The sequence below is a fragment of the Convolutriloba macropyga genome, chromosome 1 (assembly GCF_964194025.1).
Source record: "Convolutriloba macropyga chromosome 1, txConMacr16.3, whole genome shotgun sequence".
In the NCBI taxonomy this organism is placed as follows: Eukaryota; Metazoa; Xenacoelomorpha; order Acoela; family Convolutidae; genus Convolutriloba; species Convolutriloba macropyga.
The window spans coordinates 45,047,797-45,062,482 of NC_134468.1; the positions used below are offsets into that span (position 1 = coordinate 45,047,797).

General features: G+C 36.9%; 1 protein-coding gene across 3 annotated transcripts in view; it reads left to right on the forward strand.

Moving 5' to 3' along the window:
* LOC142349428 (uncharacterized) overlaps positions 1–14,686 on the forward strand; it is a 61,734-nt gene that overhangs the window by 15,714 nt on the left and 31,334 nt on the right. For all 3 annotated transcript variants that reach the window (XM_075400978.1, XM_075400985.1, XM_075400994.1), the window contains one exon: positions 3,378–3,555. In XM_075400978.1, coding sequence (XP_075257093.1) covers positions 3,378–3,555 — 178 coding nt within the window. The remainder of the gene's footprint in view (positions 1–3,377; positions 3,556–14,686) is intronic.

Genomic DNA, 14,686 nt, shown 5'->3' on the forward strand with positions numbered 1-14,686 from the left:
TTCTTTGATTTCTCAAAACAAATGTTCCTTTTTGTCCTGAAATTGATTCCGTTTTGTTAATAGCCGCTTCAGAAATTCCAGGCAGCTAATATTAAGCTCCTAATTCTTTTAATCGTCTAACAGATTTTTGTTTCGTCTTACCCTGACTGCTTGGAGTTGACATCTTTAATGACTTCAGTGACTTCTATTGCTTTGCAGTTAACATTTGTGTTCGTGACGTCATTTCTGTTTTTAGGTAAATTGGGTGACTTACTCACTTATGAAACTTCAAATTTTATAAACATTTACTAATTAAAGGACAATAGTGTGCATTTAAGTAGTGTTATACTTATATGTCCTAATTCCTGAGTAATAGATTCTTGAGTCTTAATATCGAATATTAATTTTTAAAAAGCTCCATTAGGGTTTTTTCCTTGTAGAGCAAATGTGTCTCAGAAAACGACAGTCCGAATCTAGCCCAAAAAGTCTAGTGGTCTATTAAAAAGCTGCTGGTGGTCGATCTGTTAATCTTATTTCATTAGTTGTTTCAATTCATGGTAGGCCACAAGCGTCTATCGCGGCCATTTTCTGGCAATCTGTCGGTTATGTTTTAATTTTTGAAATGAAAGATGCGTTTGAACTCACTCTTCGTTTTGTTCCACTGTTTCAATTTTTTTGCTGATCTGCTATGCCTCTTGTCTATGGCACCTGACAAAAATCTTGGATCTTCTGAATGATGGTCAGGCGTTTTTTTCAAGTTTTAGTAGGGTGCTTTTGTTTTCTATCAGTTGGCTGATCTACAGACTTCATTCTGTACTTTATACTTTTGTTTTGTACTTTAAGATTTTTTATTGATTGATATGTGATTGGTCCAGCGAGGAATTCAAAACAATGGACTGGTCCATAATTAAAGCAAAATGTAGTTTCATTTTTAATGATTAATTTATTCAGTCTCTTGTCTTGAAACCAACAGTCTCCGGTCTGCTTGTTGCTGTCATTGTCAAATATTTTCAATGGTTGTTCCATTTCTGGAGAGAAGTGACAGTGATGCCAATTTTTTTTGGAATGGGCACTGCTGTGATGCTAAAGTTGCGCACCAAAATTTTGAACCCCATCTTTTGATTTCTGCTAAAAATTTTACTCAAATTGTTGTAGGTTGCGCAAATTTAAAGGTCTGGTTAAAGATTTGTTAAAGCTTTTTTGCAGGACTGCAGTCTATAATACAAAACTGTTTGCAGAATGTGAAACCTGGACTTCATCGTTGCAGAGAAGTATTTTAAGCCAGGAAAAATTGCGCAACGACATTCTCTTTTAGAAAATCGGCCACGGGGCACACATAAAGTTTCTTTTCCCTGGCAACAGCTGGATACTTAAACACCTGATGGTTGATTTTGAATGTGACCAAATTTCCAAACAAAATCGAGGGCGTTCACATCAACCAAGTAAACTAACCAAAATTTTTCAGACAATTAGAATGCTTCTTTTTATAAGGTGAATAAATTTCATTGAATTGGATGTGGTACAACGTTGTCTGTGAAACGCGCTTTGAGTTTCAAGAAACAGGTGGTGCTTTGCAATAATGCATCAAGTTCTTTTCGCAGGGGGTTTTCACAAAACTTTTTAGAACAAATGTTTATGTAGTTTTAAAACTTTGATAATTTTTTGCAACGTTTTGGCAAACTTTTGTTCTCGGGCTCGGTCCCATTTTCAGATTGCGTCATATTTTTTAGACTGCTTCTCAATGCTAGTTCTTTGAATGTTTTCCAGAAATTCGCCAGTTGTAATGACCACTGTTAAAATTTTTTATTTTTTTTGTCATTTTGGTTTTCAAAGTTGGCATCGTTTTCAGGGCTGAACGATCACATAAATTATTTTTGTTGAGAATTAACGTCAGTAGATAAGATAACATTCCTTGTTTCCTATTAAAAATTTTTCTGGAGAACTTTTCACGGGGAATTTTGAACAGAAATCTTACAAAACCTTTTAAACAAGGTTATCTCGATGTATCTTGAATTCTAGCGTTCTTTCCTCCTTATCTCTGTGTTTCTTGACCCAAAAATTTGCTTCATAGTCATCTTTTTTATTGCTAAAATGACAGATCCGCGATAAGCATTTTTTGCTGCCATGACGTATGTACTGGGGAGGGACATTTGTTCCCACATCTTAATTTTGTTCACAGAAACCATTCGTCTCTTGTTTTTTTTAGTAGAACTAAATTGATATCATTCGTTAAGCTCCTTAGACCATAGGGAATTCCAATGCATTATCTTAGATTAAACAATTTTGACTGAAATTTTGGCTTTGAGCTGAGCTGATGATGTTATTACTTTAAGAGGGATAGGTTTATGTTATTTTTGCTCATGCATTCTTTGTCCACCTACTATTTTGTCGAAAATGCACGAGACGCTATTTGAGGCATCAATTGTTTTTAAATATTATACAGCAATCAAAACTGCAATTTTTTAAAAACGATGGAGCTAATTGATTGCTTGCTTGAGTCTTAAATTTTTAGATAACTGCTGAAGTTAGCTTCTATTTTACTTTTTTTCTGATGGGCTGGATAGCGGCGATACCCTGTTGCACTTGCACAATCCTAGAATTTGGCGTTTTATTCTTAATATTTAGCACTGTGCTTTCCGGAGCAACGGAGACATCGAATTGCCTCGCTGCATTCTTTTCCTGAAAAACCGAATTATTGGCATTTAAAGCGTTGCTTTAACATAGTAGGTTTTCTGCTTGCTTCTCAGTGGTATAGTTACTGGCTCATTTTATTCCCGGGTCTTTGAGCTGCACTAAATTTTTTGTTCAAATCTTAATAACTCGGATTAATTTCATTGGTTGACCAGTTCCTCTACTTTTTGTTCACAATATTTTGTTTTCACTGATCGCGTTGTTGCTCACAAGTTTCTCTTTTATCTCACCTTTTTCTCTGCGTTTCAACTGCGCTCTCTACTGCAGTCTTTGTTCTATGTGTCACTGAAGTTATTTAAGAAATGTATTTTGAAATTTACCACATTAAGAAGTATGCAAGATCCTCATAATGTTCAAGATCCACGTTATGCAAGATTTATCCGATAAATATATTTTGCTACAATAACTATCTTTGAATCAATTGACAAATATCTGTATTAGCGAACCATCTTATGTAACTATTTTCCCCGGGAATAAGTTCGAATTTGCCAAAATCATTATTATGGCGTTTTATTAAGAAGTAGGTTTTCTTTGGTCTCTGCCTAATTGATACTTTGTCAACATTTTTTGCTGAAAGTAGTGACAACTGCGAGTATCTATACTCGCTAAAAGCAGAAGTTTTCCAAGTAGTGTGTATTTTTGTACATATTTTTTGGAAAAACCTCGCCCCTTGGTGTGTTGTCAACCTGTCGGCTGCGTTATTTCAGTTTTTGGATTGGCAATAATCAACTGCAGTGACATTGTAATTGGTTCAGAGGGATTGAAAAGTGGAATGAAGTTCCTGAACTTACAGTTCACTCTCACTCAAATCATACTGGTCAACATATCGACTGCCGATCTGCACGCTGTGTTCGAAGCTCAACATTATGGAATAGTGCATACGACGTAATGGTGAATTGATAGAACCATAAATCATTCACCGCCACAGCCAAAGCGCACCAGATCGCTCTAATCAACTTTAATTGTGAGATTTTAGCTCAGTCATAGGATCTAGGCAGACCGGGGCCCGATCAATTTTTGCTAAAAATTATGTAAGAAAAGTGGTGTCAGTAGTATTCATATAGCGCATTAGAAAGGGGGGGGGGTATCATGCTATGTGGATAATAGGGTATAAATCCCACGCATGATAATGGGGTAAAGATTTGATTGGGGTAATATGGAATGATCCTTAACCATGGGGCAATAGGGTATAAATGCGGATAAATCTGAGCGTGGAAATACATGTATAGCCGACACTCTATTCTTTAAAATTTGGCCGTCCGAACTTAGGCTAAAATAAGTTTCGTATAAATTGAACTGTTAATAAAATCTGACACAAGGCCTTTCAAATTAAAAGCAGCACACCAAACAAATCCAACTCTAGTTAAATTGAAATCAACACAAAATAAAGTTTGTATAAAAGCATTAAAAATGGAATTTTACGTTGAAATTACTGTTCGCCGCTTTTTTCACTGGCTTCAAAATCAATCAGAGAGCAAACACTGAGCTGCTAGCTCTTCTTCTGAGCTGCTGGCTCTATCAAAATCAACTATTTGGTCATCGGGGATGTCTTCGTCTCTGATATTGCTCGCATTAATCAGTCCAGGATCGGGCGGAGAACAGTTACTGAGAGAATAGAATCAACATTGTCCAGTAGTTGATTTTATCTCTCTCTGCAGTACATGCGCATTTCTTTAGCAGTGGGTGGTAATGAGATTTTCTTCGCTAAAATCCCAACTTATTTGACTGTCCGATTGATTGGGATCGAACCAACTCAGTAAATCACTATCCCCAACCCTCTCTACATATGATTGCAATGAATAATGTCCGAATAGAAGGGCTGATAAATCATCAGAACAAATGTGCCGCTTATTATCAAAAAGCATCGAGTGAAAATTTATAAGCTGTTACTGTTTTCAAGACGTGATTTTCCGAGGTTATTCTGATGTTAAGTGCTCGTATTGGTTTTGACAATAACAGCGTATCTTTATAAAATTTATGTGTCAGCAGTCTTTGCGCCATTTTGGTGACGGCTTTTGCCGACAACTTACGACAACTGTAAAAAGTAACTTTTATATGTTTTTAGCGTGAAAAAAATAAGACTACTAAACCTTGGAAGTTATAGAATACATTTTGGGTATGAGGATAATGAATTCCAAAAAACGTCTTCACTAAACTCATCGTGAAATTTTAATACTTTGAACTTATTTTTTATTATGGAGTGCATGACCATCAGGGTAAGATGAAAATCTGAATTCATTATTCACATCCTGGTCTTGCTTTCCAGTTCGTAATAGAGATCGTAGAACTCCACCTTGTAAACCAGACTGTCCGTATCTGAGTAGAGCAATCGTCTGGAGAAATTAGCCCGCATAACATAATTGCAAGTTAATTCTACTTTCAAGCGGCACCTTTTGGATTCTATGCTTTTCCCATAGACCGAATTTTTCATTAGGTTAAAGTAGTTTTGCTGGAACTTATTTGTTGCACTCTCGTTTATATTGCTGTTTAGAATAAATTAGGGTTCCAGCCATTGTCGTTGACTGAATTTTAGCACGCGGTGCAGCTTAGTAATGCTCATTCCAAGTTGAACGAATAGCTGTAGTAACTTGAAGTGCAAAACGTAAAGCTTCATGTGATACGCTGTCTGCAGCAATTTGGAAACTTTTGCCTAGGGTACATTGAACAGCTCTTTTATGTCACTTTGGAATGGAATTCGATTAGCCAGGCATCTAACACTTCTTTTTCCTTCACGGGCGTAAGGGGATAGTCTTTATGTTGGTCGTGAATGCTTGCCGGGTATTCGAGGTCCACCTCAAAGAAGTACCCAATGGTTGAATTTGTTGGCATATTCAGTTTTTCACTGATCTATTTTTCTTTTGCAAAATAAAAGTAGCCTATGGGGAGAAACTCTTCTTGCATTACACTGCCGTATAAATTTTAACATCTACGCTGAATCCCAACGTAGATGATTCTTCAGACTTGAAACCTGGTAAATGTCGATTATTCGCTTTGAATTATCGCGTCTCAATTACTGAAGTCAAGCTGCCTCTCACTGAGGGCTCGATCAGTTGTAAGTGACCCGGTTCCGTCATTAACTCCACATCTGCTTTGGTTATTCCCAGTGCAGCGTCCTCTGCCAAATTTGGTGCTGTAAAAAATGTGGCTACATCTAACCTGTATGTTTGGTAGTTCAGCTTTCGACAGCACCCTGAGCAGCACGCAAGCAATACAAAATCTAGCTGCAGATAGCAATCGTGAGAAACCTGAATAAATCTATATTCGAATATCTCCCACATGTGTTTGGCTTTTTCAAATTCCTGGCTGCTGATTGATGATTTTCCATTATCTAAAGTGTTTTTCCACATCTCAAGTGGCGGCAGCTCTGTTCTGCAATTTTTGATCAGTCGCTCATGTATGAGTGGGGGTAATACCCTTTCTGTTTGAGAAAATGCTGTTCGGGGTGGGGAATATCGGCAAACATGGACTCCATTATAGCGAATTCCGAATCGGGAACTGTTCCAACCAACTTTTCTAACGATCCACTGAATAATTTGGGGGAGTCTGTAAACCGCAAATACTCGTAAAAAGGAGTAAATTTTTTTGTCAGCCGGCTCGAAATTGCTCACTTTCACTCCTAACACCATTGTTATACATTTCCAATCAGTGGATGGTATCACTTCGAATGCTGTAGTGAGTTGGCATTGTTGAAGACTTTAACAGATGTGATGCAGGTCATAACGTTGAATATTATGCCCAATAACGGTGATGAAATAGGAATTTCTCCTAATTCTGTTGCGTTGAGGATAAGCGCATCCAAGAAAGTTGCCGGTATAATGACAATGATCTAAGTCCCTTTCATGGTTCTCCCGAAATTCGCTCTCGCAAATCATATATTTTTGTGCTTCAATCTTCTGAAGAGTTGAGCGGTCATCGCGATAGAACGAGTACATTCGTTTTTCTAGTGTATATCTTTAGAAGGCTTGTGAATCATTTGCACAATTTTTTGCATTGCAATTGACTGAAAGGTCCAAATGAGCGAATTTGGGCTGCGGGTTATTATGCTTAATGACTGCCATCGAAAATCCTGGCTCATGTATTTTTATTTATTGATTGGGCTGATGCACTCTGTGAACAAGCCGGGCAGGACGTTACGGGCTTGAGAATGGATTCGGAATAAAAATAGATAACCAGGGGAACAAACTAGGTTGCAGACAATTTTTTGAATTTGTATAAACTGCTGCTGGCTTTTGGCATGCGAATAACAACTGCTGGATTAATACCGAAAACTTCAAAATGACTTTTATATTGTTCAACATCTTTAAACAATATCACAAGTAAAGACAACTCCAGCAGAGGTGAAGGATTGACACGAAAATTTTCATGATAAAAAAGAAGAACTTGGTTAAGTCTTTATTAAGAACGTAGTGATGTTCGTCACTCTGATAAAAAAGAATTATGTCAAGAGTGAGACCTGAGGTAGACTGCTCGACATTCGCGTTGGGAAAAAATCTCCAATCCAAAAAACTTTAACCGCTACGTCGTTAAGTGTTTCGAGCTTCTCGATTTCATTGATATCCATGGGGCATTGCAAACTCACCAGCAGGCTGAAACGTTGACATGTTTTCATAGAACTTGCGGGATGTTAGCTTTAAAGAGTCAATTCGTCTTTCTTTTGCCTCAAAGTTGTTGCTCTATAGATAGGACAAAGCGACAAAGCTGTAAATGAAACAGTGGTTGTCTGTATGGTTTCGTATGTTGAGGAGAGAGTTGCGTTTTTGTAAATGTGGCGGTAAGTTGATATAGGAAGAGCCGCTAGCTGACCTGTACGTGGCAAAGTTCGTTTTGACAGGAAGACTTTTTTCAAGCAACCATCTGATTCCAAGAGACGCCAAGGTGAACAACACAGCGAGCATTTTTCTCCAATTTCTACAAATCTGTCATTTGAGAGCCCTTCAGCGTACACAAGAGTCATCAGAGAGTTAGCGAAGATAATGATACGCTCGTTGTCTTCATCTGGCTTACAAAATTGTTTAAGAAAATCAAGTACTGCTGAGAGTTGAAAATTTTACAGGCAGGCTGATAATTTTTGATCAATTAGCTCCTGGATTCTTTCATACTTGAACTTCATAAAAGCTTGGAGTTCTCTTGCTAGCCCCATTTTGACATATGTGGGTTCTATTGAGTAGGATTTAAGACTGCCATTAAATGCTCACATGGGGGGGGTTGAGTAGGTTGAAACTCAGCACCAAAGAGTGGAATTGAAAGCACTGACTTTGCATGTTGGGCATATAGGTGCGAAATGTTCAATCCGAGGTGACATGCCCGACAACAGTTTGTTACCCTTGAATGTTGAGTTCGCATGTGTTGCTCCATTTCAGACATTTTTCACGATATACACAAAGTACAGTGATAAGTTGCTAATTTTATTTTGTCTGGATGAAATTTTGATTCACGGCGAGAATGATTTCCTCTGGTGCTAAGCACAGAGTCACAATACCAACAAGCAAATGTCATGACGATAGAAGGTAACAAGTGGACTTGAATATAACAAATTGAAATGAATTTAGGAAAGTATTGGATGATTCGGAAAACTAGTATTTGACTTTGTGGTAATTGCATTTGCTAAGAAAAATGTAACACAAAAGGCACGTTGTATAACAACATATTTTGGGGGGCGCGAAATTCAAACTTTTGAAATTGTTAAATTTGATTGGTTGAAACTGGCGGCAGAAGTTTTTTCGAATTTTACGAGAAAATAAACGGAAAAAAGATGTCAAACACTCTGCGATTTCAAAATTATGTGCTACTAGACCCTCAGAGGGGTCATACCGAGTATTGTTCTTGTGAATCAATTGAAAAAAAATGCATTTCAAAAAGCGGAGAAACACGTTACTTTCTTTGAGTTTTTCAGAAAAGTGCATTTTTAGATCTCTTTAAAAACTGGTGGTTAGAGCTATTCTGCGCTGTCAAGTGTGATGAGCGAAATTGATTCTCGGGCCGAAAAACTTTGGACCGCAATGAAAAACATAAGAACGCAACTGCCAAAAACAAACAGAAAAAAAGTTTTTTTTCTGTTAGTCATCATAAATCAATATCATTAAATGAGAATTACATGAAAGTCACATGTGTCTTTTTTCTGAAGCCTTTTCTGGATGACAGGTTTAATGAGAAAAATTGATGCAATAACAGTTAAGTTAGATTTGAAGAGCGTGATGACATGTTTTACAGGACGCAGTGTGTTTAGAGCCGCTGCACCGTCAGCTTCATCCCAAGCGTTTTTTGAAACTGGAAACCCTCATTTTGATGTCAAAGGTCAGAGGTCACCTATAAAAAAATTTCTTTTATCTCTGATGGATTTCAGTTTCTTGACAACTTTTCTAATTTATGAACTGATTTCAGATTTCATACGCTGCTACAGTTTTAGCATCATGCTAAAAGGTCTTTTGCGCTAAAAATGCAGATATATTGCAAATAACAAAAAGCGTTCATTCCGTAAAACGTTTAACAAACAGTTGTTAACAATTTCTATTGATTCGGAATTGTAATTCCGGATTATTATCACAAAAACTAAACTTTTCATAGCAATTGCGTTTAGGAGAATAATATATTGGATTGCGTAATAGGGGAAAGGGAAAATCTTCTCTGAACAAGTCCGAACGTGATCACTTACTTGAATTACTTTTTGTCTATGTTTTGAAAGGAAAATCAAAACGGAAATTGAAAAAATGTTAAATTGCAGTTTCAAGAAACAAAGAAGAAATAATTTGCATTAAGCACAGACGCACAATTTTACATGTAAAAATGGAAACAGTTTTTTATATGAAAGAAAAGTTTCAAGTTTTAAATGAGTTAGTTCAATTGAAAAGCTCTATCAAAGATTTTTCTGGTTTGAAAACTGTTGCTCAAAACCTCTCATTTTGACGTTTGAAAAGTTGTTCCGGACAGAACGTTTTCATCAAATTTATCGAAATTGATTCGAGGGTTGTTGTTGTTGTGAATTCTAGCGAAGAGAGACGGGCTAGGTAATGGTGTAACAGTTGGACTTGGGTGAACTGCTACTGTTGTGGGTAGACTAGCTAGTGTTGTATCACTGTCAGGTGCAGACGGTGAAGTTTCGATCCCCACCAATTGGCGAGATCATCACAAGCTTGATAAACTCCGAGTTGATTTTCAAACAAAGGTACGCAGTCACGGTCGTAGCGGTAGAAAATACGTTTTATTTCATCAGGTAATGTATCCATATTACAATCCTAAAATGCTGGCTGCACTTATGCAGCTATGTGGCCATGAGAATTAATATTACTGCATTCAGATGGGTCGGGTTTTTTGAGCAGGACAGCAATTGCATTTATCAGAAGCTTGGGAAGAAGACAACGGTGGTAAACGTGCCACACATCGTCTTGTTTTCGTTGTTGAATAAGAACCACAAAATCTTCATAAACTGTCTGATAAACTACTTCTTTCTCAAGAAGCTTCTGCCTCTGTGAGCATTTTAACCGAAATTTTAAAGCTAAGTGTAAAACAATTCAGCTAAACAGGTTTCAATTTGTTGAAGGAAACAAACTGCAATTTGACTCAAAAAATATATGAATGCCGTCGAAATATAGCTCAAGATGTCCATGTACAACTTTTGTGATCTCTTCATGTAGCCTAGGGTTAAATCTGTTTTAAGTTTTGAGCCAACGAACACACAAAACACGCAACTTTAACTTGAGCATACCAAAGATTTTTATTTAGTGTTACATCTGTTTTCATTTATTTGTTGTTATATATTGTGTTCAATGGGTAGTTTCTTATCTGAGGTAATATCTGTTTTTCATTTGTAATGTATATGATTGCTTTATGCCTTTGAAACTGTTTTCAACGTGTAAGTTTAATATCTGAGATTGCATCTGTTTCTAATTTTTAGTGTGTTTGAGTGCTTTTTTCATGTGAAATTGTTCAAAAGATCACATTTGTGCCCCGTTTGTTTGCAATAAACTTTGTAATGAACAGACTCAAGTACACCGTAGGCAAAACAATTGCCAAGCATTTTTTGGACGTAATCCAAGCGTGCCGCCACCATTGAAAAAACATTTTACTGCAGTCAAGGAAGAGTTAACACATCATATGAAAAGCAAAGCGAATTAATTGAGCATCACTCATTTTTTTTCAATTTTTTAAGGATTAAAAATATGATAGGCAATGTGACTACAAAAACTCCACAGAGTTTCGAGTGTTTAGTTTGAATTGATGATCCTTCTTTAACTGATAATTTTTCGCATTTTCTTCTAGAGAAATTATTCTTTGGTAGACATCTTTTTATCGCAAAATAGATTGTCCAAGAGGGTCAGCAGGAAAAATTGATCCTCCTTTCGGCTCGATAGTAACAATTGGGCACCAAACATTTCTGTAGTTGCTGCGTTAACAATTACGAAACTGTTTGCTTTTAACTTTTGGGGAAAAATATTTGCAGCAAAGACACCCAGAAATTTACGTTTGAGTGAAGCACATCTTTGAATTAGACAATTGATATCAACTTCTCCCGTTTTTTGGTTTGTCATGCTATGATTCTTTCAAAATATGATCTATAGAAACTGTACTAGCGTTTTCTCCAGTAATGAAAATCTTAATATTGCTTGGTAAGGCCACAGAAAATTTAATTCATTAGAAATTGACGAGTGCGTTAAATCAGGGTGAATAAGGTCGTGGGATGTTTGTTGGGTATTGGACAAATCACAGGCCATTATGAAATGTTTTGGGTAATCTGTCAAACCTATTACATGTCCATTATCAATGTAAATTAGATCCGATGTCGTATTAAAGTAAAGACGTTTGTCCACAGCTGCAGATATTGGACTATCCATCACAAGTAAACCGTTTTGATATACATAAATCTGCTCAAGGTGGCATTTTCGAATTGAAATTGATTTTGACGGTTGTTATCCAGAAGAGCTTTGTTTGTATTTAAGCAGATCGTCAGGCGGCGGATTGGTTCTCTCGGAAATATATAAACTTCTTTCCAACTGTGTGGACCCGTTGAATCCAGAAAAGTTTTTATGAGTGTTTCAATGTGTAGCTTTTTATCTGAGGTCATATCTGTTTTTAATTTGTAGAGTATATGATTGCTTTATGCCTTTGAAATTGATTTCAACGTGTAAGTTTATTATCTGAGATTTTATCTGGTTCTAATTTTTAGTGTGCATTAGTGCTTTTTGCATGTGCAATTGTTCAAAAGATCACATTCGTGCCCCGTCTGTTTGCCATAAAATTTGTAATGAACGGACTCAAGTACACCATAGGCAAAATAATCGCCGATCATTTTTTGAAATTGTGTGTTTGATGACACATGTGTAATCCAGGCGTGCCGCCACCATTGAAAACATATTTTACTGCAATCAAGGAAGGTTTAACACGTCATATGAAAAACAAAGCGAATTAGTTGAGCCTCACTCACGTTTACATTTTTTTGTGGGTTAAAAATATGATAGGCAATGTAGATTCAAAAAGTCTACAGAGTTTTGAGTTTTAAGTTTGAATTGATGATCCTTCAGTAATTGATAATTTTTCGCATTTTCTGGAGAAATTATTATTTGGTAGACATCGTTGTGGGACGAAATAGAATGTCCAAGAGGGTTAGCAGGAACAACTGATCCGCCTTTTGGCACGATAGTAACCAATGGGTACCAAAAGTTTCTGCAGTTGCTGTGTAAACAATTACGAAACTGTTTGCTTTTAACTTTTGGGAAAAACTATTTGCAGGAGAGACACCCAGAAATTTATGTTTGAGTAAAGCAGATCTTTGAATTAGACCATTGAATCAACTTCGTCCGTTTCTTGGTTTGTCATAATATGATTTTTTCAAAATATGATCAAGAGAAACTGTACTAGCGTTTTCACCAATAATGAAAACCACAGAATTGCTTGGTAAGGTCACAGAAAATCTAACTCATTAGATATTGACGAACGCGTCAGATTAGGGTGAATAAAGTCGTGGGATGTTTGTTGGGTACTGGTCAAATCACAAGCCATTACGATATGGTTTGTGTAATCTGTCAAACTTATTCCATGTCCATTATCAATGTAAATTAGATCCGATGTCGTATTAAAGTACAGACGCTTGTCGACAGCTGTAGATGTTGGACTATGCGCCACAGGTAAACCGTTTCGATATACATAAATCTGATCTAGTTTGAATTTTCGAAATGAAATTGATTTTGCCGGTTGTTAACCAGAAGAGCTTCGTTTGTGTTTAAGCAGATCGTCAGGCGGCGGATTGGTTCTCTCGGAAATATATCATCTTCTTTCCAACTGCGTGGACCCGATGATTCCAGAAACGTTTTTGTGAGTGTTTCAATTTAAGGATTGCAGAAAGGTCTACTGATTAATGTTTTTCCAATTGCGGACACAACAGTGTCATCCAGGGTCATCTTCCGCACATACAAATTAGCTTCGACAATTTTTTATCTTTGTATTGTTTCTCAGCATTATCAGACATATAACAAAATCATCCATTGGGGGTCTGAATGCAATGCGAAGTGTCACACCACTTAGCAGATGACTGTCACAAGTAAAAAAAAGTTCACAGCAATTTTGCCCTAGAATATGCTTTCAGCTGATTGCGTCACCAAAAGTTTTCTTCTGTTCACTTCTGCAGTTGATAGAGTACCCGGGTTTTCCTCACAAGAGTAGCGCTGACAGGCCAGCCATGTTTTTTTTGCATCTTTATTCATTGACAACTTGGTCTCAATGAAAATTTTGTAAGCTTAATTTCGAGTATAGTGAATGTAACGCATTATTGCCACAGTAGGGAGAATCTGTTTTTATAATGTCAGTGGTGGTTGCAACGCCATATTTCAAATCAGTAGAACTTTTCATTTAACTTCGTGAAAAACTTTTTGTAAATCAATGAAGTTGTTTCTGTCACCGGCGCCTTCAAATTTTAACATGGGTCCATTTGGACCGTAGATTTCACCCAGTTTTTGACAAAAACTACTAAAAGATGTCACCAGTAGTGAAGGTCAAAGTAGCGATCATCATTTTGGTGCTCTATGCGTTGAGATGGTCTTTCTACGTTTTTCGGATACTTTCATTGATTTGCTTTGTATTGATTTTCTTCGACGCGAAGTAATTCGCCGAGAGCCTCCTGCCTAATTTTTAACAGTTTTTGAAATTTTGTATTTAAATGCCTGTTAAGGAGATTTTTTGTTGCCCTCTACTTCCAGAATCTCTGGTACACTTTGTTTCAGGAGCTCTTTTCAGATATTTTTAGCAAAAAGAAGCGACGTGCTAGGGGCAGTGCAGCACGTCCAATTCTGGAAACTAAAGCGCTGAAACCACTTCCTCTTTGTTGGTGGTTACCTGCGAAATGAGGCAAAGATGATGCTTGATTAGCATAGTAAGAATCCATAATCCATTTTATTGTGAAATCTTTTTGGATTGTAGTGTCAGAATAAATTTTCCAGTTCCCGAAAACGGAATTTGTTGTCCTGTTTCCGTCCTCGGTTCAATTGAAATTGTTTAAATTGTGTTGGTCAAATGTTTCTTGTAGTCTAAATTTGTAAAAACGGTTCGATGAGTTGGTTCAAGCTCACATACACTACCGTTTATTAGACGTTGTTTCGAATCAATGACACTTAAAAGAGGTGCCTTAGTGTCACCAACGTATTGATATTCAATTAATTTTGCATAGATGAAATTAACTTGCTTCTCAGAACAAAGGTCGGCTTGAAACTCCCCATAATATGCGTTTGTCTCATCACTTTTCATAAGCCTGTCTTAGTTTGGATTCATTTTGTACCCAATATGAGTTCCGTTCTCGTACGGAATACCTTTAAAGCCAATGATGCTCGGGATTTCGTCACTGAGAAAGATTATTCCCTCATATTTTCCTACCAAATTTTCGTGTTTTCCAGAGCTCTCAATTTCTCTGAAAGAAAACTGGGGCAATCCAACTGTGCGCTTATTTGTGGCAAGATGTTGCTCCACCGTATCAAATGTTCTGGCTTAAAAACTATTTTTTGCCCGCTATAAGGCATAAAAATGACATTGGCTC